The sequence below is a fragment of the Heliangelus exortis genome, chromosome 3 (assembly GCF_036169615.1).
Source record: "Heliangelus exortis chromosome 3, bHelExo1.hap1, whole genome shotgun sequence".
Taxonomy (NCBI): Eukaryota; Metazoa; Chordata; class Aves; order Apodiformes; family Trochilidae; genus Heliangelus; species Heliangelus exortis.
Window position 1 is genome coordinate 4,296,234 of NC_092424.1, and position 26,764 is coordinate 4,322,997.

Consider the following 26,764-nt stretch of genomic DNA (forward strand, 5'->3'; position numbering starts at 1 on the left):
AAAAGAATATGAAAAGCAAAGAGTCAGCAGGGCACTGTTTATTTTTTGTGTGGGTGACTTGACTAAAATAGAAATGATGTCTCCAAAAATGCCTATATATTAAAAGCCTTGTGCTGTTGAAAGGCATTTACACATGCAGCAAATCTGGAGAGAGCTTTATGGAAAAGACCCAGGGTAGAGTTGCATCTTTGTTTTACTGCAATGACAAAGATGAGGGAGGGGTTGTCACAAAGAGGAAAACATCCACTATTTCAGCAACTCTTATGCTTATCAGGCACTTAAATGCAATCCCTCCATCTTTTAAAAGCTGGAAGTGGCTAATTTATGCTGCAATGTAAAATAATACCAAAAATTTGTACTGTTAAAAATGATACTATTCAAAATACTATAAAAATGTTTTTCAGAAGTATGAGATCAAGAGCAGTGGAGATTAAGGGGCTTCTGGCACACTGAAATTATTGTGCATAATTTTCCCCCATCCTGTGTGTCTGATACTTTGTCCTTTCCATTTGTCTTTTTGGCTCTCATTGGTTTTGTTGATTGTAAACTTAGGGGAATAGGATTTTTTTTTTCTGTTTGAGCCTACTATGAATGGGTTGGCATCCTCTGTGAGATGCTAGTGGCAAATAATAAATACTTTGCTTTCAGGGCTGTCATGTTACAGGAAATTGGGATGTGGGTTTATTCAAATAACCCTCGTGTGCCTTAAGCTCAGCTCAGCAAGCACAGCTGTGGGGACATCACTGCAGGTGATAATGAGGAAGAAACATGGAAAACCAACTTTTTCCTAACACTGGCAAAGCAACTTAAGAGTTTAATCACCCAAGTCAGGACTCTGCCATTTCCCACTGGACTCTCACCCCCAGCTCCTTTTCCAGAGTTGTGCTGGAAGAATATTTCTTGGCTTTGTGGCTTCTTGCTCATCTTCCTGCTAAAGTGAAGAGTACTGGCTGTACCTGAAGCCTCACAAACTCCCCTGAATCCTGTGGTTTGTGCCCATAAATCACTCCTCTGTTTAACTGTTCCTACTAAGAGACACAGAACTGACAGATCTGAGCAGCAATCTGTCAGTGGTGCTGCTATGGATGTTCTGCAGAATGGGGGCACTGGTGAAAATTTGTGCTCAAGTCCTACACTACCTTGCATTTGTGAGATGAAGTTTAATGCACAGCTTCTGCTTTTCAGTGTAAAGATCTAAACTGTAGGTGGGAAAATTGGTGTTGAGCTTTGGGGGAAGTATCTGGGAAAGTTCTGAGGTTTTAGCTTTTTGTTTGAAGCATAAGTGGATGCTTTTCAATATTAGAGGGGGGGTGAAATCTGTATCTGCCAATGTGTCAAGTTTCTTCTTATAAGAAGTGTAACAGCTGAAATGTCTGGGCTTTTTTTGTGGTGGTTTGTTTTTTTGTTTTTAAGCTTTCAAACTTCCCAGCTCTGCTGCAACACTGACTGACGTTTGGTACATTACATTCTGAAGTGTTACATGTGTTGTAAGGACGCAGCAGTTTTCTAGCTTGTAACTGATGTGGGCTGATGGGGGGAAATGCAGAATCTGCTGGGAGCCAGGGAGCCTGTTTGAGCACTCAATCCTTTGTAAGATACCCTTCAGACACTGCTCTCTGGTGCTCCTCTCACAGGGACCTTTTGGAGTACCAGTTTTCCTTTCCTTCCCCACCTTTTGTGTGTTCTGGTGTCTCATTGATGGGAAAGAAAAAGGACTTGGAAGGAATTGTCTATTTTCTGCTGTGTAGCTGTTTCATACTGTTAAATGGTTATTTTATCCTTAAATTAAGAGCACACATTACAAGCTCCAGTTGCTTGTAATGCCTTCATTTCCCATTACAGTCTATGTCTTTACACATCACATTTGGATATTGGTCTGGATGTTCTCCTATCAGTAATTTTGGAGGAGGCCAATATTAGCAGTTGGGTTGAAGGCATCTTGCTTGCTGATTCAAGCACTGCATTAGACTCCTCAATTTCTGCTTTTGTTGCATTGCTTTAACAAATGGAAGTCTCTCTTGTCCTGGAAAATGATGGAATTTGAACACGATGATGCCTGAGTTACTAATGTGCAGGTAGAGTGAAGAAGGAATGTTTTGTGTGGTTTGTTTTTTTTTTTTAATAAGTGTCCCACCTGCTAGAATTCTATCATTTCCATGAGTTCTGCTTGACCTGGACTGAGATGATCCTTATCCTTGTGGTTCTCTGCAGCTGGAACTGGGTTCCCTTGGTCTCTCCATGCCCAGAAGGCATCAGCCAAGTCCAACTGAGTCCCTTTTCCAGGAGAGGAGCCTAAAAACTGAGTGCTGCAGTGTTCAGCTCAGGGGTGGTGGAATCTCTCCAGATGTAACCCCTAAGCACTGTGCTGAGAGCTGATGAGCAGAGCTGGCCAGCAATAGTATTTATGAAATGCCAGTGAAACAAATTATTTAGAAACGTCTGTTAGTAGAAACTAATTGAATCCTGGGTGGACTGGAATGCAGAAAGCAAGATGCAGCCAAGAATTAATGAGAGAATGAATTGGCATGTGGATCCCTTCATCTGTTTTCCTTCCCAAAATAGCTTGTTTCTAGGGCCAGGATGGGTAGGGATAGGATGGGACACACAGAGTGAGCATAATGATGGTGAAGGGCAATGAAAACATCACTGAGTGGCTGTGGGGGCTGCCACAATTCCTGCTCAGGTAGCCCAGGAATCCTGATGGTTTGGATAAAAGGAGGTGGCTCCACGTGTGTTGGTGTTCAGTGGGCACAAGTCACAGTCCAACCCCTGCTTTTCTGGTTTTAACAGTGCTGGGTTTGATGCTCCTGTTTGGAATTCCAGGCAAAATGCAAATTCTGATGAGTTTTTCTGGCCCAAGTGTGGGCTCAGAAGTCTCTTCTGGGCCTGAATTCCCATTCCCTTGTGGTTATAGGGATGGGATAAATCTGTTCAGCTGGAGCTGCTGAGATACACACTGAGATGTAGTTCACCTCTGCTGCTGAGGAAGTGCCTTTCCTTTGGAAGTGAACTGTTCCTTTGGAAGTGAGCTGTTCCTTTGGAAGTGAACTTTTCCTTTGGAAGTGAACATTTCCTTTGGATGTGAACATTTCCATGTGCTTTTTGGGGCAGGGCTTGCACCCTGCTGAGACTTGGGTGCTGATCATTTCAGCTGGGGCCTTCTGGCACCATTTTGCACCCTAATAATAACAGCAGCAGCAATAATATGGGCTTAACTACCCTGGAATGGTCTCCTAGGCTTGTAAACCAGACTACTGGTCTCATTAGTACTCTGTGTCTTTATTCCACCCCGCTGGCATAGAAGCAGAAGGGAGATTAGTACTAATGATAGATTATTGTAAAAATGGATCATTTCACTGAACCAGCAAATGTAAACAACCCCTCTTCTTAAAAACCCTTTGAGGATAAAGAAAAAAAAAAAAAAAAAGGCAGTGAAAAGCATGCACAGATGGATGTTATTCTGATAGTAACATGTTGTATTGAAAATGTTAAAATGGAAGGAATGCTCATCACACAAAATTGCAGGCAGAGAGGTCATGAGGGAGGTACTGAACCCTGATGGTTTTCCAGTTGTGGGTTAGCTCAAAACTCTCTCATCTTACTAATGTAGCCATCAAAGGTGCTCTGGCTTGGAGGCTTGTTATCTGTTGTGATTTTTGTAAGTGTTCCAGCACTATAGAGAATATATGTACCAGAAATAGTAATTTGTAATCGGAATGCTGTTCCTTTGTTTCCTACACAGGGTAAGAACACAAAGAACTAGTAGATACAGAGAAATATTTACTCTAAAAATATATAGAGTCATGGTAGTCAGAGCACTCTCTGAAGGACCACTTTTATCTTTAAAATCTCTTTTTGCTGGATTATAAGCAAAATTCAAGGGAGCCTCGAATAAGAGAATGGTTTAATTGCACATTTTCTGCTGGGATTCTTCAGTTTTTGACCTAAGAACAACACAATTTTTTAAAGAGATCTTTAAAAATGTATAATTGCCATCTAGGACTGTTTAAAAACTGGACCAGTGAAGAGTAGGGTTTTCTTAAAAATTCAGAGGTGTTACTCTAGGAAAAGAGCACAGATGATAACTCTGAGCCAATGCTTTGGAGCCTTGCTGGATTGATTCTGCTTAAGTGCTGGGAAGTCTGCAGTTTTCTCCTTGTCCTAGAAAGAAAGAATTTTATTACCCTGGTTATCTCGTGTTTTGAAGTCCTTAGTAATTAATCCCTGAGCAAAACAGGCAGATATATTTTATCAAAAGGGAAAGAACTGCCTGTGAGGTGGATTTTCCTTTTTGTTGATTGACCTTTTACTTCTTCAGCTAAATGGGACCCTTTCTGTCACTATTGAGTAACTTGGTTTTTTTTAATTTCTAGCTGATAAATTTAGACAGAGGCTGGAAGACCTGGAGAAAGAGAAGAATTCTTTAAAATTTCAGCTTCCTTCAAGACATCCTTCTGTTAGCAATTTTTTGGATAAGTTTGTTACTCAAGTTCAAGCAGCGTTGCGCTGGGCTGCCGAGCATCGGTGAGTTTTTTGGTTCCTCATTATGTCAAATCCACCTCTGATTTTCTTAAATCCACATCTCATTTTCTTAAATCCACATCTGATTGTCTTAAAATATGGAATGCAGCTCATGAATAATTTTGGTGAATAGTTTTAAGGACACCCTAACATCTCTATATGGAGCTTGTTTATAGATACCCAACACTCTTCTGCCCTACAGCCCTCTTTTAAAAATATTACTTCTACAATTCTTTTGGAATTGCACTGGAAAAATATTGATAATGATGAATTAAATGGAACTTTTCTCACTGATGTTGAGTGGGAATGGATCTGAATCCTTGACATGGCAGCTTGAGCCTACAACAGCGACACAGCTTGAGCAGTGATTCCCCGTGGAGTTAATTCTGGTGCTCTTTTCCAGGCAATGAAAAGATATTTAAATAGAAAGTAAAACCAGGTTATTTTTTTTATGCACATAGATCTTTGGGAGCTTCCTCTTACATGTCACTTGTTAAGTGGCAGTAAACAGTCATAAAAATAAATTCTCAGCCTTCTCTTGAAGGGATAACAACTTCAGAGTTTGGGGGAATGTGTTGAATGACCCAAGGAAGGTAGTTAGCTTAGGAAGAAAAAGTTGGCTCTATTTCTAGGTCAGTCTTCAGCTGTATTTCTGGTTACTGTTGTTAGAAGGAAGAGGATTCCTCAGACCTATAAGAAGCTCTCCTCAAAGGTAGCAGCACAAATGAAAGAAAAACCTTTCATTTTATGGCAGCTTGGGTGTTTAAAGGCTGCAGTTGGCTAGTCAATATATTTGAGTGTAATTTTTGATACACATGAAAATTAGGTAGTACAGATAATAGGATCTTGCAAAATTTGAGAACTTTAAGGATTTTTTAAGACTCTATTTATAGTATTTACTAATGAGCCAGGCTTAAAGGAAACTGCACTCCCTCAGCTGTTTCCTTCTGAGGCCCCAAGCAGCTGTTTTAGCATTCCTTAATGACTGAAGTACAACATGCTGTGTTTTATCATCAGGGAGTGTTCACTCCATGCATTGATTTGTAATAATGATTTTGACTTTAGAGGTGATGTTTCTTTGGTGTCATAGAAACTGAGTCACTGAAGTATCCTTGAAATAATGCAGTTTGCTCATTTTTTTCCTATATAATATGCTTATGCATGCCATTTATATATAAATACACATCTATAAAAGTGTTCTTGTTCTTTGGATGATTATATCTGTAACTCCTTTCCTTACACAGGTCTGAGGGCAGTGCCATTCTTCAGGGTCAGATGAATATCCTTTTGACTTTTCTGTCTTTTGCACACTCCTTTTTTTGAGCTTGCATTTGTCTTGTTGTGACACCTTTTCTTTTTTCCACTTCATTCTCATATCCTTTCACATCAATTTGTCTGTGGTCTGACTCTCTTACTGATGCAGCAAGTGTGCCCTTTGTTTAAAATTTTTCTGGTATAACCATAATTTTAGAAAGCAGGGGGTAGAACTCATGGATCACTTCTTCAAAGAAAATGTGTAGGTGTCAGTTTTTATTTTCATTTTTAATCAGCATAAAAACAGTATACCCAAGTTTTCTTTTTTTTTTTAACCTGGAAATTTAAGAAGATGTTCAGAGTAGCCTCAGAAGACCAAATCGTTGTAGTTTGACTGTAATCAAGCCACTTTCAACTTTTTGCTAACAAAGAACTTGTAAAATGAGAAGTGTACAAGGCAGTTTTTTTGTTTTTTTAAAAATACATGACATTGAACTTTATTCACTGGTTTTGTTTTACTTGAATAAATGATGAGGTGAGTTTTTAGGTGAATGTATTTGGTGTTGACACAGGATACTGTGTCAGTACAGATGTTCCTGGTTTCTCAGTACCAAGTAAGCATGTACACAGGATTTCAAGGCAGTTCTGAGAGTAACCTGTGTTTATCATGGAAAGTTTTATAACTTTTAACCAGCCACTCAAATTTCTAGTGCCTGCAGCATCCCCTGAGAGGTGCAGCATCCCCCTGAGAGGTGCAGCATCCCCCTGAGAGGTGCAGCATCCCCCTGAGAGGTGCAGCATCCCCCTGAGAGGTGCAGCATCCCCCTGAGAGGTGCAGCATCCCCCTGAGAGGTGCAGCATCCCCCTGAGAGGTGCAGCATCCCCCTGAGAGGTGCAGCATCCCCTGAGAGGTGCAGCATCCCCTGAGAGGTGCAGCATCTCCTGAAGCTGCAGCATCTCCTGAAGCTGCAGCCCTACTAAGAGAATAAGGTTTCAAAGCTGCTGGAAAGTGTGGAGGGTGGGAGCCCCAGAAGTCTTTGATGACTGTAAGGCACATAGACAGTGGTGGCCTAGCACCTCATAATATCTCTGATTTATGTTATTACAGAAATACAGTTACACTGCCCTGTCTACTTCATTTAACTATTCATGCCACTTATTTTAGTGTCAGGGTTTTATTTTGCTTTTTCAGTCCATTCTTCAGCCCACAGAGAGGGATTAAAGCATATGTGTCTTCTGATGGTCCTGCAGAAGAGGCAGGAACCTCTTGTTCTACCCCCTTGTTAAACAGCCACGCATGGAGATTGTAACTGTGTGATTAATCATGTTTAACCCAGGCTTGGGATGCATGGTTTGTATGTGGCATGGAAATATTTGCTTTGCAAGCTTATGATGGGAAATCATGCTTCCAAAATCCCCAATGACCCAGGGTACTTTTTAAAGCAAGATATTGGTCCCCTTTGTGTGGAAATCCGTGGATTTGGCTCTAGAAGAGGGCACGGAAGTGCAAGTGGCCTCTCAGCTTCACGTGCCCTCCTGCAGGATGTGCAAGACAAACTAGGTTTGCATTGTTTGCAGGTGCATCCTGAGAGGCTGGTTATAGATTGACACCTCACATAATGCACCTTGGGGTCCAATCAGGCAAAAATTTTCAGCTGAGGGTTGTACCCACCACTGGGAGGGATCCCACTGACTGGGATTTTGAAAGAAGTTGCTGCTCAAGAGAGGAGGAAAACTTGGCAGCGTGGAGCAAACACTCCAGATGATCTCTAATGTGGTCTCCAAAAGCTGACAGAAGCTGCAAAAATGGCTTTGGCAAGTCTCTAAACTTCTGTCTAAGGGAGATTTTTCTCTGTATTGATAGAAATTACATGCCTTAGTTTTGTCTCTTTCAAGGCAGTGATGGATAAATTTCTGAAACATGAAAATGAAGCCTGGAGCTATACATGGAGCTATGCAAGTTTTCTCTTTTCCTTCTTCAGCATGTTGTAAAAACAGTGCAAATGTTTGAGATTATAATACAGGAAGACATGCCAAGGAAAAATCTCTTGTTCTCTGACTGTTTAAGATGTAATGTTTCTGGTGGTGGGGTTTTATGACTCTGGAGGTAACAGGTAGCATTTTGAGCTGTTTAATCTTCGAGTTGATACTCAGCCATACTAATTTTTAGCTTCTGGGTTTGGTTTTTTTTTGTTTTTCAAAGGGTTAGACATGAAGAAACCCAGCTTTGGCATGAAAATGAGCACAGACTTTTGAGATCCACTTACCAGGAGAGGATGCAGGTTTGGGCCACAAGACGAAACCAACTTCTGCAAGAAAAGAAATGTTTACAGGTAAGAGGACTGCAAAGCTGTTTATAAGAACCAGCACTGTGTTGGGAAGAGCTTGTAAGCTGTCACACAAAATTAAATAAATTTATTGTAATAGCAACTTTGCTTCTGTGCAGCAATTAGAGCCTTGGCTGTGGTCCAGTTGATAATCTAAGTGATGATTGGAGATGGCAGCCACAGGAGTTGTGTTAATCTCATTACAGAGAAGCAGAACTGGAAAGCTTTGTGGCTTGTGTGCCTGCTTAAACTTTTCTCATTATCTTTTTAAGTGTGCTCTTTAGGTTGTGATTTGATGTTTTAATATTTCGCTGGTCTTCAGTTTTGATCTGAAGAGAAAAAGTTTTGAAGGAAGCAATCTTTCAGACATTTCTGATCAGAATTGGCTATAAATACATATTTTACCAGCTTTTGTTCCTGAAAGATGATTGATGTGTTTCATAAGGATGAAGGAATCATCATGGAGCAGTTGGCATTTGCCAACAATAACTTTACATTGACATGTGATGTCACAACGTGGTAATTTGGCAAATTGAAAGTTTTTAGGTGGCTTCTGTCCAATTTGAAATCTGCAAGTCTTTTCAGCAAAATTTAGCTCTTTCTTTTCGCTGTCCTTCAAAAATCTCAGTTTGCTGTCTGTGTGAGCCTTTGTTCCATCTCCTTTTAAATTTCAGCAGGGTGGCATTTGGAGAGCTAGTAGGTCTAGCTTTCTTTTTTTTTCTGTCTTGAAATGTCATTATTTGTGCTGTTTTCTTCCTTTGGTTAATCTGATAGTATAATCATCTGTGTGCTTGTATAGACAGAAATATAGATCATAGAATCATAGAATCATAGAATTAGCTGGGTTGGAAGGGACCTCAGAGATCATCAAGTCCAACCCTTGACCCACCGGTGCGGTTGCTAGACCATGGCACTGAGTGCCACATCCAGGCTCTTTTTAAATGTCTCTTTTTAAATGTCTTTTTAAATGAGAATCCACCACCTCACCGGGCAGTCCATTCCATTGCCTGATCACCCTCTCCTTAAAAAAATTCTTTCTGATATCCAGCCTAAATCTCCCCTGGCACAACTTAAGACTGTGTCCTCTTGTCTTGTTGAAAGTCGTCTGGGAAAAGAGCCCAACCCCCCCCTGGCTCCAACCTCCTTTCAGGGAGTTGTAGAGAGTGATGAGGTCTCCCCTGAGCCTCCTCTTCTTCAGGCAGAACAGCCCCAGCTCTCTCAGCCTCTCTTCATAGGGCCTGTGCTCGAGTCCCTTCACCAGCCTGGTTGCCCTCCTTTGGACCTGTTCCAGCACCTCAATCTCCTTCCTGAACTGAGGGGCCCAGAACTGGACACAGTACTCGAGGTGTGGCCTCACTAGGGCTGAGTACAGAGGCAGATATATCTATATAAATGAGAAAGAAACTGAGAAAAGCATCTTAGGCATTACAAAATCTTTCCTATATGAAGAAATGTCTTTTCTATCCTAAGTCATAACCTTTTTTCTATTCTTTGGATTTACTTCATCAACATACAAGAGGAGATATAATGTAGTTAAACATGGCAGTGTCCAGGATACTATTTTTGATGATCCAGACACCCAACCAGCCACCTCAAGCTGTTCAACTGGGAAGTTCTTGTACTTAAGACTCCGTGTCAGGTGATGTTTTCTGTGTGCTTCAGGTGAATCTGTGTTATGCACTTACACCAGGGGAAAAAATGAGCCCCAGATTTGTTCAGGCATGATATTTATGAGCATTTGATCAAAATTGTTCAGGATTTGAGGTTCTGGAGAAGGCTGAGTAGTGATATTTGGTGGCTTCCACCATCACTTATGGATTGCTCCTGCCCAGAATCTCATATGATCTGAAATAATTGTTGTGGCTTTTGTTTTGTTTTGTTTTTTTCCTTAGCCCTACTTTCCTTTTCCTTCTGCCCTCCTGTTGGGTCTGCATTTCTCTTCAGGGATTTGAGAGCCTTTGACAGTATCTAAAATCTTACATATTAATGTTTTGACTGCAATCTGTGTTTGGTGGAGAATGGCAGCCTGTAAGTGAAGCTGGAGGTTTATCAGCAGTAGTGATTACCTGTCCTGTTAGAAATCTCAGTTTAAACCCAAATTTTACCAACTAAAACTCCAGCTTCTCTTTAGTGAGCTGAATATCATCTTCTGCTCCATGCTTACACTTTCAAGTCCCTTTTATCTGTCTCTGGAGACTGACCAGGAGCACATTAAAGTCCAGCTTGGCGTTTGTGGAAAAGAATTCCTGACTTAAATTTCTGTTCTCTGAAAAATGCCTGTGAACTATTCCCAAACAGAACAGCTTTCTGCCTGTGAATGCAGATTGTGTGCTGCTGGTATCTATTTCTGTTGTAAAAACATTTCAGTGCTAAAAGTCTGTTTGTAAAACCAAATTCTGTTCCTCTCCCTTTCTGTCCCTGTGTAGGATGCTCATTGCACTGACTGCAATTACTTGATTTTTCAAAGAATATGAAGGTCTTTGTATTAAGTAGGGCCTATTAAAGTTCTGGCAGTATTCCCAAACCAGTAACACAGAGACAGAATTGTCCTTTGTGAGCACTAAAAGCCTGATTTGTGCCTAAAAGGAACAAAACTGGTGGTTTTGGCCTGCTGACCTTTCTGTCCTTGACAGATGCCCATGGGTTTAAACACAGCCCACTCTGTTCTTTTGTTGCTAAATCTAAAACCAAAAAATGAGGGAAATAATTGATTAATTTAGTGCACAGCACTAATATAAGTTGAGATTTTTGAGCCAGTCAGCCTTTTAACCTGCAAGGACTCTTTCTTGGTTTAAGTGATACTGAAGGGAGCTTGTTGCAGCAAACCTGAAAATGTGTTCATTGACATAATGAGCACCAGTGAGCTAAACTTCACTTAAATTTCATTGGAAACAGTAAAAGAATGTTAAAGTCTAGCCCTCAAAAGGCAAAGAAATGCCAGAGTCAGATATCTGTGCATACTGTGTATTTTTTATGAAAGTCTTCAATTATGTGAGCATGCCTTTTTTTTTTTTTTTTTTTTCCCCTGAATCCCTGCTTCACACATTGATGAAGATGCAAAGTGCTTGTTCAGATATTCAGAATGCCATTTATGTTCATTGCTCAGTATTTAGCCCTAGAACCCTTTTACAATATGCCACTCAAACCCTCTTTGGGATGCAGATTTATTAATTTGTGAATGGTCTCCTTTTGCAGATGCCATTAATCAACATGGCATCTGAGTGATTCAAACCCACTTAATTTTATCTCTCTAACATCTTTTTGGGTGGAAGAGATATTTTTACTGCTATTTTACAGATAGAGAATGAAAATTGAAGACTGTAAGAAATGTAGAAATAGAACCAAATTCTCCAGTATGGCATTCAAGTACTTGAATAGCAAGTTGTTCTCCTTTGATTTTTTTTTTTTTTTTTTTTAAATTTTTTAAGCTCAGTTTTCACATTGTGGAAATAGGGCTATATATTAAATTCCTTTATTAACTCAGCAACCTAGACTCCTCCACAAAGTGTTCTTTCTGTGGGTACAAGCTCTCTGTTGGGTTTTCAAGAAAATATTAGAAGGAACTCTTCCCAAAAATATCAGTGTCATGTTGTGCAGGGTTTGAACTTTGGGCAAGGTGAATACAAGAGGGGCTTTGGTCCTTGTAAGTCAAGGAGAGGGTTTTTTGTGCTTTTAGTTAAAATCAAATAATATTAATAATAAAAAAGACTGGGCAGTCAATGGTTCACTTGCATCCTGTGCCTGATGATGGATTGGAAGACTGGAGGAGGAACCATTGCAGGGGGATTCTGCAGGAGGACAGATGGTTGATCCCTTTAGCTGCCAGTCTTGTCTTGGTTGAACTCAGATTTTTGGATATTTTGGGAAGTTTTTAACTTGGGAAGTACACGTGTATTTTAAAGGTAAAAGGTGACTGGAGAGTGTTGGAAGAGGAGCCTAAAATTTGGTGTTGAAGTGGAGGTGAGGAGTTTCAGACTGAAAGTGGAGTTTCTAAATACCACAGAAATAAGGAGGGGGGTGTCAACAAAAGAATCTCTTACTTATTATCCTGCTAAATTGGGCAACCTGAATTCCTGCTACTTTTGAGACTTATACTGCATTTGTCTGGAAGCAGAGGGGTTTCTTTAGCAGGCTTCACAGTAAACTCAAGTTTCTTTTTTATACAGCAAGAAATTGAAGACCTCCGAGCAAGACTGGCTGGGTTAGAAGCAAAAGATGAGCAGCTAAGAAAAGAAATTGAACAACAAGATGGGCTTATTCAGTCCCAGGACTGTGAACTGGCTGCTGTACTTGGCTGCATCTCTTTGAGAGAACTACAGGAAATCAGCAAGGCTGTGGATGACACTTTAGCATTCTCCTGTCAAATTCCATTCAGTCTGGAACTTCCAGGGACAATAAAAAGGTATTTAAATTTTGATATTTTGTCAGTGAAGTAGAGTTTTCTCTTTTCCCATGTTGAATGGCCATTAGTTGTTTTCATCTTAATTGTGCCAGCTAATTAGGTGGATTCAGACACTTCAAAATTTTCTCAGCACAGATGTTGATGTTCTAATATTAATACCTATCAGTCTTTTAAACTACTTCTTGGTGGAATCTTTTTTCTCCAGCTTGGTTATGCAGTAATTACAACATATTTCTCACAGCCTGGAGGTGTTTGCCAGGCACCATCCAAATAAATGTTAGAGATGCTTCTTGGTTCAGTGAACTCCACTGTGCTGGAGGCTCAGATGGGAGAGTGGGGGTAGTGGTGGAAGGGTTACAGCACCATGACTTTTGGGACACCTACAGTTAAATACACAGCATGTGGTTCCTTTAAATGGAAAAGTAGCTACTCTTGGTAACCTTTTGTAAATAACCTCATCTTTATTTAAAAAAGCAACAGAAATGCTTCAGGGCCTAAACCATACTGTCAGTTAACAGGACATGGGTGATAAAACTTTGAAAGTGCTGCTGTGTCACCAGGACAAAATAAAATTCCTATTTATCCTAACTTGCATTTCTTTAAGATAAGCAATAACTACATTGCTTGCAATTTTTTTCTCCATTCATGTTTACTAGATTTAGTATTAACATTCATGTGAAGTTGCTGCTCATGTGTGTCTTAATTTATACAGACTTTTTTTAAGTCAGCAGAACATTTTGTAGAGGACATATTCCTCTCCTGAGGTTGATAAAAAACTTAAATTAGGTTATAGGAAATAGTTTCTTGAAATAACTTTAGATTGTTTTACCAGTATCCTATACCTGTGTTTCTGAGATTGGGGAATAAAAGGTGTCAAGCAGTCTGAGAACAAACTCTTTAATTTGAGACTTGGTATTTTGAGATATTTTTTTTTTCTCTGACATTGCTGTTGCATCATTTGATTTGCATTTAAGACTTTGGGAAATTCTTTAGAGATGAGTTAAATTTGTGGTGGTGCAGGAGGAACTTTCTGAGTTCTTCACTCACCAGCACCACAAATAGCCCAATCACTTGTAGGAATACAGGCATTTGTTCTTCAAAGGAGATTCAGAACTGTAAGGGAGATTGAGAACTAATCTGTCTTTTCATTGTAAAAGTTGCTTTGAATGGGACTTTTAGTTTTTTAGTTTTATTTGTTGATCAGCTTTGTATCACCAGGGACAAGGATCAGGTGCTATCACTCTGTAGCTGGAGCTCCCTTATTGCAAATGGGGACAAAAAAATGCTGGTTTGGGCTGCACAAGGCAGCCCACTTAGGCAGGCACCTGTGACAGCCTTCAGGAATGGTTTGAACCTCCTGTGCCACATTCTAGTTGTGTGCTCTTGCCAAATCCCAAAGCCTTGTCAGCCCAGAACTACTGGCAGGGATGTGGGTGGCCACCTCTGGCAGGGGTACTCGAGTCCTTGGTTCAGAATGTGGGAAGTTCTGCATTTGGGTCCTCTGCAGCCTGTCTGGATCAGAACCTGCAGCCTCAGAACAAGCTCTTCCCTGCAAAGAATTTCCCTGTCCTCCCTCCTTGCTTGGCAGGGAATGTGCTTCAGTGCAGTTCTTAAGCTGGACCTAGGAATGCAAAAGCAGAAATGTGGCAAGAGGCCAGGAGACTGAGAGGTGAGAGGAGATCTGACTCTGGGAGGGTGAAAGAGGAGCAGATTAATGGTTGTAGCCCTCAGATAAGATGAGGGAGAGAGCTGGTGGCTTCAGTTGCTGAGAGTTGGCAGCACTCAATGAAGAGAGTCAATCTCTTGATGAGAATCAATGAAGTGCTGGATATTTTTTTTTTTTGCCTTCTTCCCAACTTAAAAGCTAAGTGAGCTGGTGGGAATGTGTCAAACCTGCCTGGTGCAGCCTTTCAAAGAAGCAAGGTACCACTTACTGCCTATTCACAGCTTCTCTCTACAGGAGATGGGGGCTCTTTCTGAATTAAAACCACCTTTTTTAGGTGTTTTCTTTACACAGTGTGGCTTCTTGGTCTGGTAAAGCCCCTTCAAAATCTCCCCAAGTGTTGTGTGTGCTGTGTCTGCTGCTGTATTGAAAAGTGCACAAGCTGCCTTGGGAGCACAGACTGAAATCTCCAGTCCAGCTGTGTGACTCAAACACTTTTTATCTGGTGGCCCTTTCCTTGTGGTTCTCAAACTCCTTCCCCAAAGCACTTGCTGCTTTAGGTGGCTGCAAGCATCCCAGAGCAGCACCTGCAGGATGGCCAACAGGAAGATTTCCAGCATGGATTCTCTGCCACTTCTCTCTTTCAGGGCAGGGTGTATGGCCAGAAGGGCTAAGGGGAAGAATGTGTTCCTACAACCTTTACAATGAATTAACAGTGAGCTGCTAAACTGAACAAAGTGGTGGGTGTCATCCTTTTAAAGCTGTGCAGACCTCAAGTACAGGGATCTTCTGTCTGCATCCAGTCCTGTTCTGCTCTCTCTTTCGTAAGATAAGCAGCAAGCAGATAGTGAGACATCTGGTGTGGATATACTTCCCGGGTGCCTAGGGGCATCCCTTACATTATCATACAATTAGAGAATAATTTAGGAGGTGATCTTGTCAAACCCCTGCTCCAAGCAGGGCTGTGATTTCCAAGTGAGATCAGGTTGCTTGGGGCCCCATCTGTCTGAGTTTTGCTGTGTCTCCAAGGCATCCTGCATTTCACCACCCGTGCTCTGCACTTTTTTTGTCTCCTCTCTAGCCAGAATTTCCCTCATTGTAACTTCCTCTAGCTTATCCCAAACCAGTACTTCTTGTAAAGGGCAATTGTATATTAAGTAACAGGTGAAAACACTTGACAAAGCCATTTGTGGTTTAAATTCCAAAGTCTTGGGGTATTTAATATGTGGAAGAGATTTTTCTGGCAAGGTATGTTTTGAGTCATTGCAGAGAGGAAAAAAAAAAAGTTACTTATTAAAGTCTTCTAAAGTTAGGGCCATCTAATGAGAAATAAAGCTATTACCCATGCAGCTGCTCTGTAAAGATCTGTGCTTATGCAGAAAGTCATTCAGTGTTGTTGGGCTGTGAATGAAAGGCTCCTGGGTATTGAGTTGCAAGATATTATGGATTTATTGCACCTGCATTCTGCCAGGCAGTAGAGCAGAGCTATAATGTGCTTTTACACAATTATTTGTTGGGTGCATGGGTTGCATTCAGCACTGGAATGGCACATGGCTGCTGTAAAGCATCATCTTAAGGCAATCTGTGCTCTAATAAATGGTGTTGAGTGGCTTGCAGCTCACTATAAAATACAGATTATTTTGCTTTTCTTGGTCTAACTGCTGTTGAATAGCAAGTTATTAAAACAGACTTCAGGGAATGTGGGAGAATATTTTAAATTAAGAAAAATTGCCCAGATAGAAGTGTGCAGAAGCAGGAGAGCAAATCAATGTAATATTGGGCTGAGCATTGTTTCCAAACTTATTTTTCTTGTCAAACATTGTTATCTTCAGGAAGATTAACAGTGCTTTGTTTTGTCTTTTTTATGTTAGGTATGTGGTGGACTTTTTTACAAAACAAAAAGCCTTTTTCAGTAGCTATAGCATGCTTTGAGTTTGAAGAATTGAGAAATGTTGCACACATTACCCTGGGCTCTTTCTTGAGGGCTCTTGGAAGACGAGGTCAAAACTTGGCCAGTTTCTGTGCTAAAAAAAATAAATATATTGTGTTTTAACAGGGATTCTCACTGATACGGAGACCCCAGAATGTGGCCATTTTGCTCATTCAGACAGGGTTCTGGTAAACTGAAGGGGGTAAACTTTATAATAAACCAAGGAATTTGTAGTGCAAAGGTTCAGTTCTCTTACTTGGGGTTGTGTGGAGCAGCTGGTGGTGTGTGCACCACTATACACCTGTTGTAACCACATTCAACATCTTGGGAATGGAGGTAAATAGGCCTGAGTGCTTCAGTGTGAAGTGTTTTCTCCTGGAGGTGTGAAAAGGTAACAAAAATATCATTTCTGTATCTCTTGCTGAAGAGGATGCTGTTTCAGAAATAGATGTTTTAACCTGGTGTAACTTGAATCTTTTAATTGTACAATAAGATCATATTAGTTGACTTTTCACTACCTGGTGTTTCCTTATCTTTTCCCTTGCCTTTTTTTCCCTTGCCTTTTTTTCCCTTGCCTTTTTTTCCCTTGCCTTTTTTTCCCTTGCCTTTTTTTCCCTTGCCTTTTTTTCCCTTGCCTTTTTTTCCCTTGCCTTTTTTTCCCTTGCCTTTTTTTCCCTTGCCTTTTTTTCCCTTGCCTTTTTTTCCCTTGCCTTTTTTTCCCTTGCCTTTTTTTCCCTTGCCTTTTTTTCCCTTGCCTTTTTTTCCCTTGCCTTTTTTTCCCTCTTCCCTCTTCCCTCTTCCCTCTTCCCTCTTCCCTCTTCCCTCTTCCCTCTTCCCTCTTCCCTCTTCCCTCTTCCCTCTTCCCTCTTCCCTCTTCCCTCTTCCCTCTTCCCTCTTCCCTCTTCCCTCTTCCCTCTTCCCTCTTCCCTCTTCCCTCTTCCCTCTTCCCTCTTCCCTCTTCCCTCTTCCCTCTTCCCTCTTCCCTCTTCCCTCTTCCCTCTTCCCTCTTCCCTCTTCCCTCTTCCCTCTTCCCTCTTCCCTCTTCCCTCTTTTTCAACTTTTTCCTCTCGTTTCCTCTTGTTTTTTTTTTTTCCTTAAGTTTGTTATACTTTTCATGTTTGATCTGGGGTTTTCTCTCTGTTTTCCCCATATCCATCTGCCTGGGACTGCACAGCGTGTCATTGTCATCCTGAAAAGAAATTGCACAGTTCCATCTGAACTGTTATCTGAGCACAGAGTTCTGGTTGAAAGAAATAAAATGAATTAAATATCTCTCTAAAATATTTGAATACTCCACCCCTTTTCCCACTCTTCCCATGGAAAAATCTTGAATTAGTAGGAATTTCTGGGTGTGTGGGATCTTCTGAAGACAGGGAAATTCTGTATGGTGGTTATTATGGTACTGCCAGGGGGGCAAGGAACTGAAGTTTTATGCAACCAGATCACTCTGCTTTAGTGGTGCCTGGAGCTCATTTGGTAAAGATTAATTAAAAATGAAACAAAAATGCTCAGGGGGTTGTAAACCTTATCTGTTGGAATCCACTCAAAGCATTCAGCAACTTCAGTGGTAGCCAAAGAGTGATAAAGCAAAAAAGGTGGGGTTTTATATTATTTTAAGAGAAGTTAATTTACTTGGAAAGAGTTAAAAAAAGAAGAGATTTACATAGTTTGACATGTTAATTTAGCCCATTCTCAGTGGCACTTTTCCTGTTGGGTACTGTCATGAGGAGAGACAGCTTTGGACATATTTTTTTGTTCTTCAAAATGTATGTCCACACAAAATTTGTAGTCAAATTAGCAAGCTACATGAAATTGCTGAAGAAGTCTGAGTGTAGTTGTAGTGTAGCCTTTTAAGAGAAATCTTAGCTTTGGAAAATTGTGTTTAGAAGCAGCAAAACCAATTGCACCAAATTTCAAGAAGGCATCTGTTGTTTGCTTGATAACATCCAGTCTATCCAGGAAAGTTCTTTTTAAATATGTGGTTTGAGGTTTTCTTTCATTATTTCTGTGAAATTGCATAAATGTAAAAAATACCCTCTAGGAACAGCAAGGGGAGCACAAATACAGAGAGCAGAGGGATGAAATGGCTTTTTAGCATCAAAAAGTTTCTACTACAGTGCTGCTGATATTCCTAAATGCTGGGCCTCTGTGTGGGACAGCAGAATGTACAGAAACTGTACATTTCATGCCAAGATATTCTTGGAGTCTTTACTTCTGGTTTTACTTCTTGGTTTGGTTTTGTTTTTTTTTTTAGTTGTTTGACTCTTTTTTGTTTTCTACATCTTCTTCCTGATTTCTCTACCTTAGTAGCGCTCAGTTCTAAGGAGAAATAGATGTTGACAGGTATGTTAGGGGCAAAGTCATCCAAGCTTGTTTGGTTTAGAGGTTTTCCTGAGTTTTTTCTGGAAGGAGGCTCCATGGAATGGATTGAAGGGTCACAGGCTAATTTTCTGGTATCAGTATGAGAAGCAACAGGGTGTTATTCAAGGCTCTGAGGGGCCCAAGGAGCAGAACAGAGAGGGGTCAGTATTCCCTCCCATTTCCTGCCATACCCTATAAAATCCAGGAGGGTTGTAAAGCCCATCCCTTCTGTCCCTCTTCCTTCCTGCCTTCCCTCAGCTGGTGCCCATCTAAGAGGGGCTTGTGCTCCTTGTCTTGCTATGTGCTCTGCAGGATCTGACCCCATCAGTTGCTGGGAAGATCCCTGACTCCTTTTCCTTGGTCTGCTCTGCTTCAAGTGACTTTTGGACACTTGTATCACCAACTGTTGAAATCAAGTTTTATATCTATTTGTATGTTTTTCAGTAGTGTCCCATCTATTACCATCCCTTCCCTGTTCTAGTGAACCTGTTATGGTTTTAACTTGCCTTGAAGCTTCTCTTCCTTATTCCCTTTTTGTCTTTCCCTGGGAGAGTGAGTATCAGAGTCCAGCTCTGCTCTCTGGGTTTTGGGTTGCCCTGAACACTAAACAGGGACATTCCTGTGCTGTCAGGAGTCAGACCAGGATGGTTTGCATCATTGTGTAAATTCTGGTTTCTTGTGGGTCTGGGAAGGTTTTAGTTGGTCCTGGCCAATAGATGAAACCATTTTTAGCAAACCACAGGTGCTTTCACCTGCTCATGCAACTTTATTTACCTCTGGGTTTTTCACTTGGTGATGCTTATATGCTGCATCATCAGCTCTCTTGCCTTAGGAGGACATCAGCAATGCTGTGGTGCTCCCTTGGCACAAAGGCTTTTTGTCCTTCTGACCAAGTTTTTTCCTTTCCTGCCATCAGCTGGCACTGCCTGATGGCCACTTGCCTCCCCAGGTCCAGTTGTATTTCACCAGTGATGGTCCAAGCATGTGTGGGTTTGTGTATATCTGATCTGTGCAAGATTCCTGCTCCTCTCCTCTGTGAGACATTAAAGCTTGTGGCCTCTTTCCTCTAATTCCTCTGCTTCATATGACAATCTTTATTCTTTTTCTCTTTCTTAAAAATATCTCTGTCTCTCACACCTACACCACACTATCCATCAATGTGGTGCTGCTGTAAAGTGTTGAAAGTCCAGGGAAAGGATAATATTGAAAAGCAATACAAATAAAACAGATGAGAGAGAGAAGGGAAATTTCCACCCCTTTGATTCCCTCTTACAAAAACATACACAAAATTAAAGGTTTTGAGCTGTCAGATGCACAGGTGAAGCAGGTGGTTTGTGTAGTGGCCATCACAGCCAGGATTTCATCCCTGAGCAAGAGGATTGAAGAAGAGAGAGCTCTCAGTCACCTCACTAGTTCAGTTATTTTAGCCTTGCAGGTCTGCAGGTGTTGATAAACACTGCTTGTGCCTGAAATACACCTTGGGAAGAAATGCTGCACAGCCCCAGGAACTTCTTTCCCTGTTTGGTCACTCCTGTCCCAGTCATAAACTTTGGGCATGGGAGTATTCAAAGGTTCTTGGTGACTTCATTTCAGGCAGTTGCATTGCCTGTGTCTGAGCAGAATCCTCTGTTCTGTGGCTCAGCAGTTCCTTGTGCCTCTGATACCACCAGGAATGGTGAGGAACCCTCTTGGAGAGAGGAGAAAGGGCTTCTGTAAGGTCTGCTCCTGACCTGTAGGCACTGACCTTCTCCAGAGACAGCAAGAAGGGTTGAAAACACAGCAGAGAACAAATCTTCCAACTTGGAGGACAGAGCCACTGCCAGCAACCTGATTTGGAACAATATTAGAGGCATTTCTTGTCCTGCCAAGCAATATTAGAGAAGGAAAATGTCCCAACAGAAAGCTGAGTACCACCTATGTGTGGAGTGGAATGAGGGATCTGGTTCCCCCTGCTTTCCTGAGCAGGATCCAGTGGGATTTAGCAGCCTGTAAAGCTCAGGCCACGTGTGTGCTGATTCCTCTGGCTGTGCATCCCCTGAGATTTCTTTATCATTTTGAGAAAAATGACCAGCTGTCCCAATCAGTGTGTTATACAGAATTCATTTGTATATAATGAAGAGGAACAGCTCACAATATCCAGGGACAGAGCCTCTCAGGCAGTGCAGCACAATGGGTTTTATTCTTAGGAGAATAATTGCAGCTGCTGTGAGTGAGCTCTGGGGTTTGTGCACTCCAGACAGATGTAGCAGAAGAATGGGGATCCCTTGACAGATCAGCAAAGCTGGGGGTGGTGTTTGGATGTGATGAAGTCCTGCTGCAGAGAGCTGCTTGATTGTGCCTTTGTTTTGAGTCCTGTTTCAGGTAGCAGCTGGGGTAACAACTGTTCTGGCAGCAGCTGATGGGAGAGTGCTGGGATGTACAGCAGCATGGGAGTGGTTGGTTTGCACAGATGACCAGTTTGGCTCTCTGGTGTGTTATAGGAGCAGAAGATACAGCTGTGTAGTGAAAAATCTGTCTGGAATAATCATTAAAGATGCCAGCATCATCTGGTTGGAATGATGTTATCTCAAAATGCAGCCACCATACTACTACACAGGCTGAGCTGCTGCCTCAGTCCTCCTTTTGTGGGCATTAAAAAATATCATTTGTTAAAAAAAAAAATGTGAACTATGATCTAAAGCCCTGATTTTTCTTCAAGCCTCCCATAATTTGGGCTGGTGGCTGACATCACTGCAGTAAACAAGGGGCATCTCAGTTTAGAGTTCTTGTGTGTGTAAGAGCTTCTGGGCAGGCTGATGAGTTTTATAATCCACTTTATATAACTCTTTGAGAGCTGACAAAGACAAATGCAGTCAGGGATGCATATACAGCACCCCCAAACTCAGTGAGAAGTCGTGTTGGTAAGGTGAGGTTGTGCAAAGAAATTGTATTTCTGCCTCTTGAGAAATTCTGAGTGGGGTATTGAAGCAGGTATTGAAGGTATTGAAGCAATTTTTGGCATAAAGCAGGAATGGAGCAATACTGCTCTGCAGATGAAAGTTAGAGGAAGAGCAGATTTTTGGGGCAGAAACAACTCTGGTTCAGATGGAGGTGCATAATTTTGGGTTCTTATTCATATTCTGTGGAGAATTCTGGAGATTGAAAAGTGTGGAAGGTCCTATGCTCCTGTAGCTTGAAGCACATCTCTTGATAATTTTTGTCTCAGATCAGATTAATTTTTGAGGTTGGACGCTTTCCAAGGTGACACTTTGCATTTTACTTCTAATTCAGGTGAGTAGTCCTTGTAACAGCCACGAATTTCATTTTCAGTATGAATTAAACACAATTTTCTCTCCTATTTAGAGTCAAAGTCCATGCCTCAAGAGCACTGACAAGTTTAGATAGAGAAATTGGATTTCCACCACATCAGTTCAGCAGAAATGTGTTTTCATCATTGTTTAACCAGCTTTGTCATCTTGTAGAAGTTTTCTGTGGGCTATGTTATTTAGAGAAAAATCCAGGTTTGTTTGGAAAATCCAGACTTATGTTTAAATGATGATTTTGCATCCTGACACTGAAAATCTCCACTCATTTAAGTCCCATGGATGATTGCATGAAGATGAACAGGAATTTACATGCTTGACTGACAAATTCCTGGTATGGTAAAACCCAGATATGTAGCCCAGCCAGGCTTATGTGGAAAATATTGTTATCCTTTCTTTTCCTTGATTATGTAGAATCAAACTTTGTGGTGGAGAGTTTAAAAAGGAAAACCTAAAGTGCTGTTTCACCTTGGTGCATTTAATATAATGTCTGAACTCTCTTAACTGCAGAAGTGTAGGACTGGCAGCATGCTTGTAGGTCTTTTCCTGGTAAAAAAAAAACTGCATGTGGTGTCTGTGATCATGAATCTGCTGATTTGCCTCAAGAAAACTTTGGGTGCAAGTTAGGTTTTCACTTTTTTTATTTTAGACCCAGTTGTACTTAACTAGCTTAAAGCTGCCTCTTGCTAAGTACAGTTTAGTTCAAAAGTTTTTCTTTCTGACTTTTCTTTAGTGCTTTTGAGATATACACATCAAGGGCACCATAAAAGTTCAAGAAACTTACCAACTGTTTGATTGTTTTTTTGTACTGTGGATTTCTTCCTCAAAAACTCAATGAAATCCCTAGACTTAAGATTTTTGGTGGATTTCTGTTGGATATTTTTTTTTTCCTTGATGTAGACTGTAACAGATGTTTACACCAAATGTTCCCTGAGCAGCATTTGTGATTTCTTTTGCAAAGGACTGGACAAAAGCTTGTTTGGAAGGTCAGCTCCTGTCTCTGTTAAAAGCAAGATTACAAGTGTAGGGCTTCATTTATGTTTTTTCATCTTCTAAGAGAGTACAGCTGCTTGTGACTTCACAGCTGGAGAAGGAAAGTTGTTAGAAGACCTAAAGTTGGAAAAATCCTGCTTTCTGCAGGCTCTGACCATTAAAATGAGGTTATCCTTTGCAGGCACTTTCAGTACTCTAGGCCAAATTCAGGCATACTGTAAACTCTTTAAATTTGCTAATAGTCAAGAAAATACTCTTTAATAATAATTTTATCTAGGAGAAAATGCACAGTCACTTGAATGGAGGGTTCAGCCCATCATGCTTTCTCATATACATCCCATTTGAGCTTAGGCTTCTGGGCTGTTGCTCTTGAATTAGAAATTCAAACATAGGTAATTTTAAGTTGTTCTGATTTATGCTTAGTTTTAAAGAAATGGAAGTGTTTTTTACTTAAACATTCTATTATGGTGGGGAGCTAGGGAGTGAAATAACAGGATCTAGAACAATCTTTTAGGTGGTAGTAGTGTAAGGAAGAACATTTGCTGTTACAGGACATCCTTATGCATTTTCAGTCTCTCCAGAGATGACTGATGAGTTTCTGTATGAAAATAAGACTTTATTATAAGAATTTATTCATTTATTGTACACTGGTGCAATGTGTGTGGTATGTTCTATTGTGCAGTTATGGAAACTGGATTCAGACTACATTTTTTTTTGTTACTGTAAATATATTTTGTTATTGATACAGGGCCTGTTTCTGTTTAAGCAGTATGTATATTTATGAATCTTTAATGCAGAGAACAGCATGACTTGCCTGTGGCCCATTTTCATTCTTTGGATTTTTTTTGTAGGAAGCCAAACATAAAGACACAATAGCCTGGTATGCAAAGGGAAGTATCCTAGCAAAGTGGAAGGAAAAACATTCCTTCCTTTAGCAGAAAGCCATTCTTCCCAGTATTGTGCTAGTCAGCCTTCCTCTGAACAAAGCCACTTCCACAGTATCTCTAATTCCTGCATGCAAACTATAACTTCTCAGATTAGTCTTTTAAAAAGTTGTTTTAATCATTTTCTGCCATGGTCATGTGGGAAACCTGAATATGTGAAAAAGACCACTTGATCCCAGTCTTCTTTCTGTCCCCTCTTGTGTTGCATTGCCTTGCTTTATTTTGCCAGCCCACCATCCCTGATTAGGAACAGCATCATCTCATGAGGTTCTGACAGTGTCACTACAAATCAACACACTCAGTACCTATTTTTCCTAAAAGTCACTAAAATGGCATCCTTAAAAGTCACTGGTTTGCTTGAAGTGTTTGGCCATGGATAGTTTTCCCAGTCTGTAACTACACACCAAGTCAGCCTCAGATCCTGAATATGCAGCATTCCCACATCCTTCTGCAGCTGAAGTCCATGTTTTGCCCAGGCATTACTCCATCCATCATTGAGAAAGGGTAATTCCTTAGGTCTTGCTTTCCTGTTTTGGTTCTAGGGTGCATGCACTGAGGACCTGGGATGCAGCAAGCCTGCATTCCTTTTCTTCTTTCCTCATTAGGGATCTTTATGTGTGTAAATCCTTTGCAATTTAAATTAATAGCCCTACAGGGCCATCTGCATGAAGGGAAGAAATTATATGGGATGTATAAATTGCTGTCAGCTCAGCAAGTGTTAAAAACTTCTGTTTTCCTACATTTAGTTAAATTTGTATTAATTGCATTCCTGTGTTAGTGTCGAGGTCTTCTATCAAGTAAGTCAAGAATTTTGCTTTCTTTGTGATGGAGTTATCTTACTTTTCAAATTCAATACAACTTCTAAGTGGTCCTTATCATAGATTGCAGAGACTGTGAGGACAGGCAGTCAAATTCTTGATTAGCTGTTATGTCAGGGAAGAATAGCAAGGACTCAAAACTATGGACATCTTCCCAGGCAAGAATCTACTGTTATTCCAAAGAGCTTGGTTTCAAGCCATTTTCCCTGGCAGTCATAAGTAAAGCAACTTTTAAGCAGACAGAATGCTCCTCTTTAAAATGAAATATGATGCTCCAGGGTGGTGGTAAAAGAAAATGCTATTTCTGGTTCAAGTGCCATGGAACAGATCATGGTTGTTAAGGTCCTTTGCCTGTAAAGTGAATCAGTCTCACTGCCTGGTTTCTCTTGCAGGTCATTAGCTTGTCAGTTAATTGGAAAGCTTGTGAGGGGTATTTCTGTGATGTTGTTTTGTTGTAGAAGAAAACAACCCAGGAATAAACTTAGTTAAAAGCTGTTCATAGTTGGTAAGTGTGGCTGGTTCATAGACAATTTTAATCCCTGTGTGTGAACTGTGTGATGGTCTCATCTTGAAAAGGGATAAGAGATTCTTGTGGTATTGCTCTGAAAGCTAACAAGGATTCCAGACAGGATACTACTGGGAAATTCAGACCATAAATAATACAAATACACTTCTGAGAGTCAGCATGAATGCTGTAACTGTAAGAAAAGAAAAGAATTCCTTAGATTCAAGGCTGTGGTTAATGTGGCTTGAGTGAAAATGATTTACTAATGCTATTCTTTATTGAGATATGTCAGATGAATGTAAAGTTCTCTTAAAACTATAGTTCTGTTGTCTTTGAAATGGCAGTGTGCAATGCCTTATTTATTTTTCTGTGACTTGAGTGATGTTTGTAACAAAGAAATCTGGGTATAAAGAGGTCCAGGACCTGGACCTGAGAGCCTGCGTGGGCATCCTTGTTAGCAATATGGACTCTACAAAAGAGTATTGGTTAGGGTTTAAAAATAAATTAAAAAATGATCTCTAGTCCCCTTGGCTGTGTTAACATTGTATGAACCTGGGGAAGCTTTCTGTGAGCAAAGCAAACATAAGAAAAGCACAGGGAAGAGACTTGCCTGAATACAGGTGCCATCTTTATACTCTTGTTCTTCTGGCTATAACTGCACTTTACATTTCATTATGGCCTGGCTCCTTAGGAGTTGAATTTTATAAAGCAATTGGGTCAGTCACCCATAATTCATTCAATTGCACACATGAGCTTTGCTGCTCCCCATTGACATCTGTACACAAAGCCCAGCTCTTTTTTACATAACCTGACCAGTTCAGACACTGATGGTGGGAGATGCTAAAAGTCTCTGGGAGCTCTGGAGCCTGAGAGGGGGAAAGTTAAAAAAAACAGGCTGAATAGTTCATTCCCCCTGGCATGTCCAGAGACAGGCAGGCAGCTGATAATAGCATCATTCAACATGTAATAATTGTGTTTTGCCCATATATTGCTGTAGAGAAGGGAGAAATTAGAGACTGCTATGTGGGAAATGCTGTTAAATTGCTTTTATGTAGCTGGCCAGCTGTATTTCTGTTTGTTGCCTTACCCAGGTGTTGACTTCCACTGTCAGGAGGTATCTGTGAGGGCACTGCCTCATCTGGAGGTGCAGGGACCCCCTTGAGATGATGATGATGGCAGAAGAGCTCGCCAAGCCTCTCTCTATCATCTACCAACAGTCCTGGCTCACTGGGGACATCCCAGATGATTGGAAATGGGGGAATGTGACGCCAATCCACAAAAAAGGCGGGAAGGAGAACCTGGAAAACTCCAGGCCCGTCAGCCTGACCTCAGTGCCTGGCAGGGTTATGGAACAGATCATCCTCAGTGTAATCGCACAGCACCTGCAGGATGGGCCAGGGATCAGACCCAACCAGCACAGGGTTAGAAAAGGCAGGTCCTGTCTGACCAACCTGATCTTCTTTTATGATCAGGGGACTGCCTGGGGGATGAGGGGAAGGCTGTGGCTGGTGTCTACCTGGACTTCAGCAAGGTCTTTGACACTGTCTCCCACAGCATTCTCCTGAAAAAACTGTCAGCCCACAGCTTGGACAGGGGCATCTGCGCTGGGTTAGGAACTGGCTGGAGGGCCGGGCCCAGAGAGTGGTGCTGAACGGGGCTGCATCAAAATGGCGGCCGTGGTGTCCCCCAGGGATCAGTGTTGGGCCCAGTTCTGTTCAGTATCTTTATTGATGATTTGGATGAG

The 26,764-nt window shown here is 41.1% G+C and overlaps 1 protein-coding gene across 6 annotated transcripts in view; it reads left to right on the forward strand.

Annotated features, from left to right (window-relative positions):
* DISC1 (DISC1 scaffold protein) overlaps positions 1 to 26,764 on the forward strand; it is a 187,634-nt gene that overhangs the window by 49,358 nt on the left and 111,512 nt on the right. For all 6 annotated transcript variants that reach the window (XM_071738962.1, XM_071738961.1, XM_071738965.1 and 3 more), the window contains 3 exons: positions 4,374 to 4,524; positions 7,979 to 8,108; positions 12,269 to 12,504. In XM_071738962.1, coding sequence (XP_071595063.1) covers positions 4,374 to 4,524; positions 7,979 to 8,108; positions 12,269 to 12,504 — 517 coding nt within the window. The remainder of the gene's footprint in view (positions 1 to 4,373; positions 4,525 to 7,978; positions 8,109 to 12,268; positions 12,505 to 26,764) is intronic.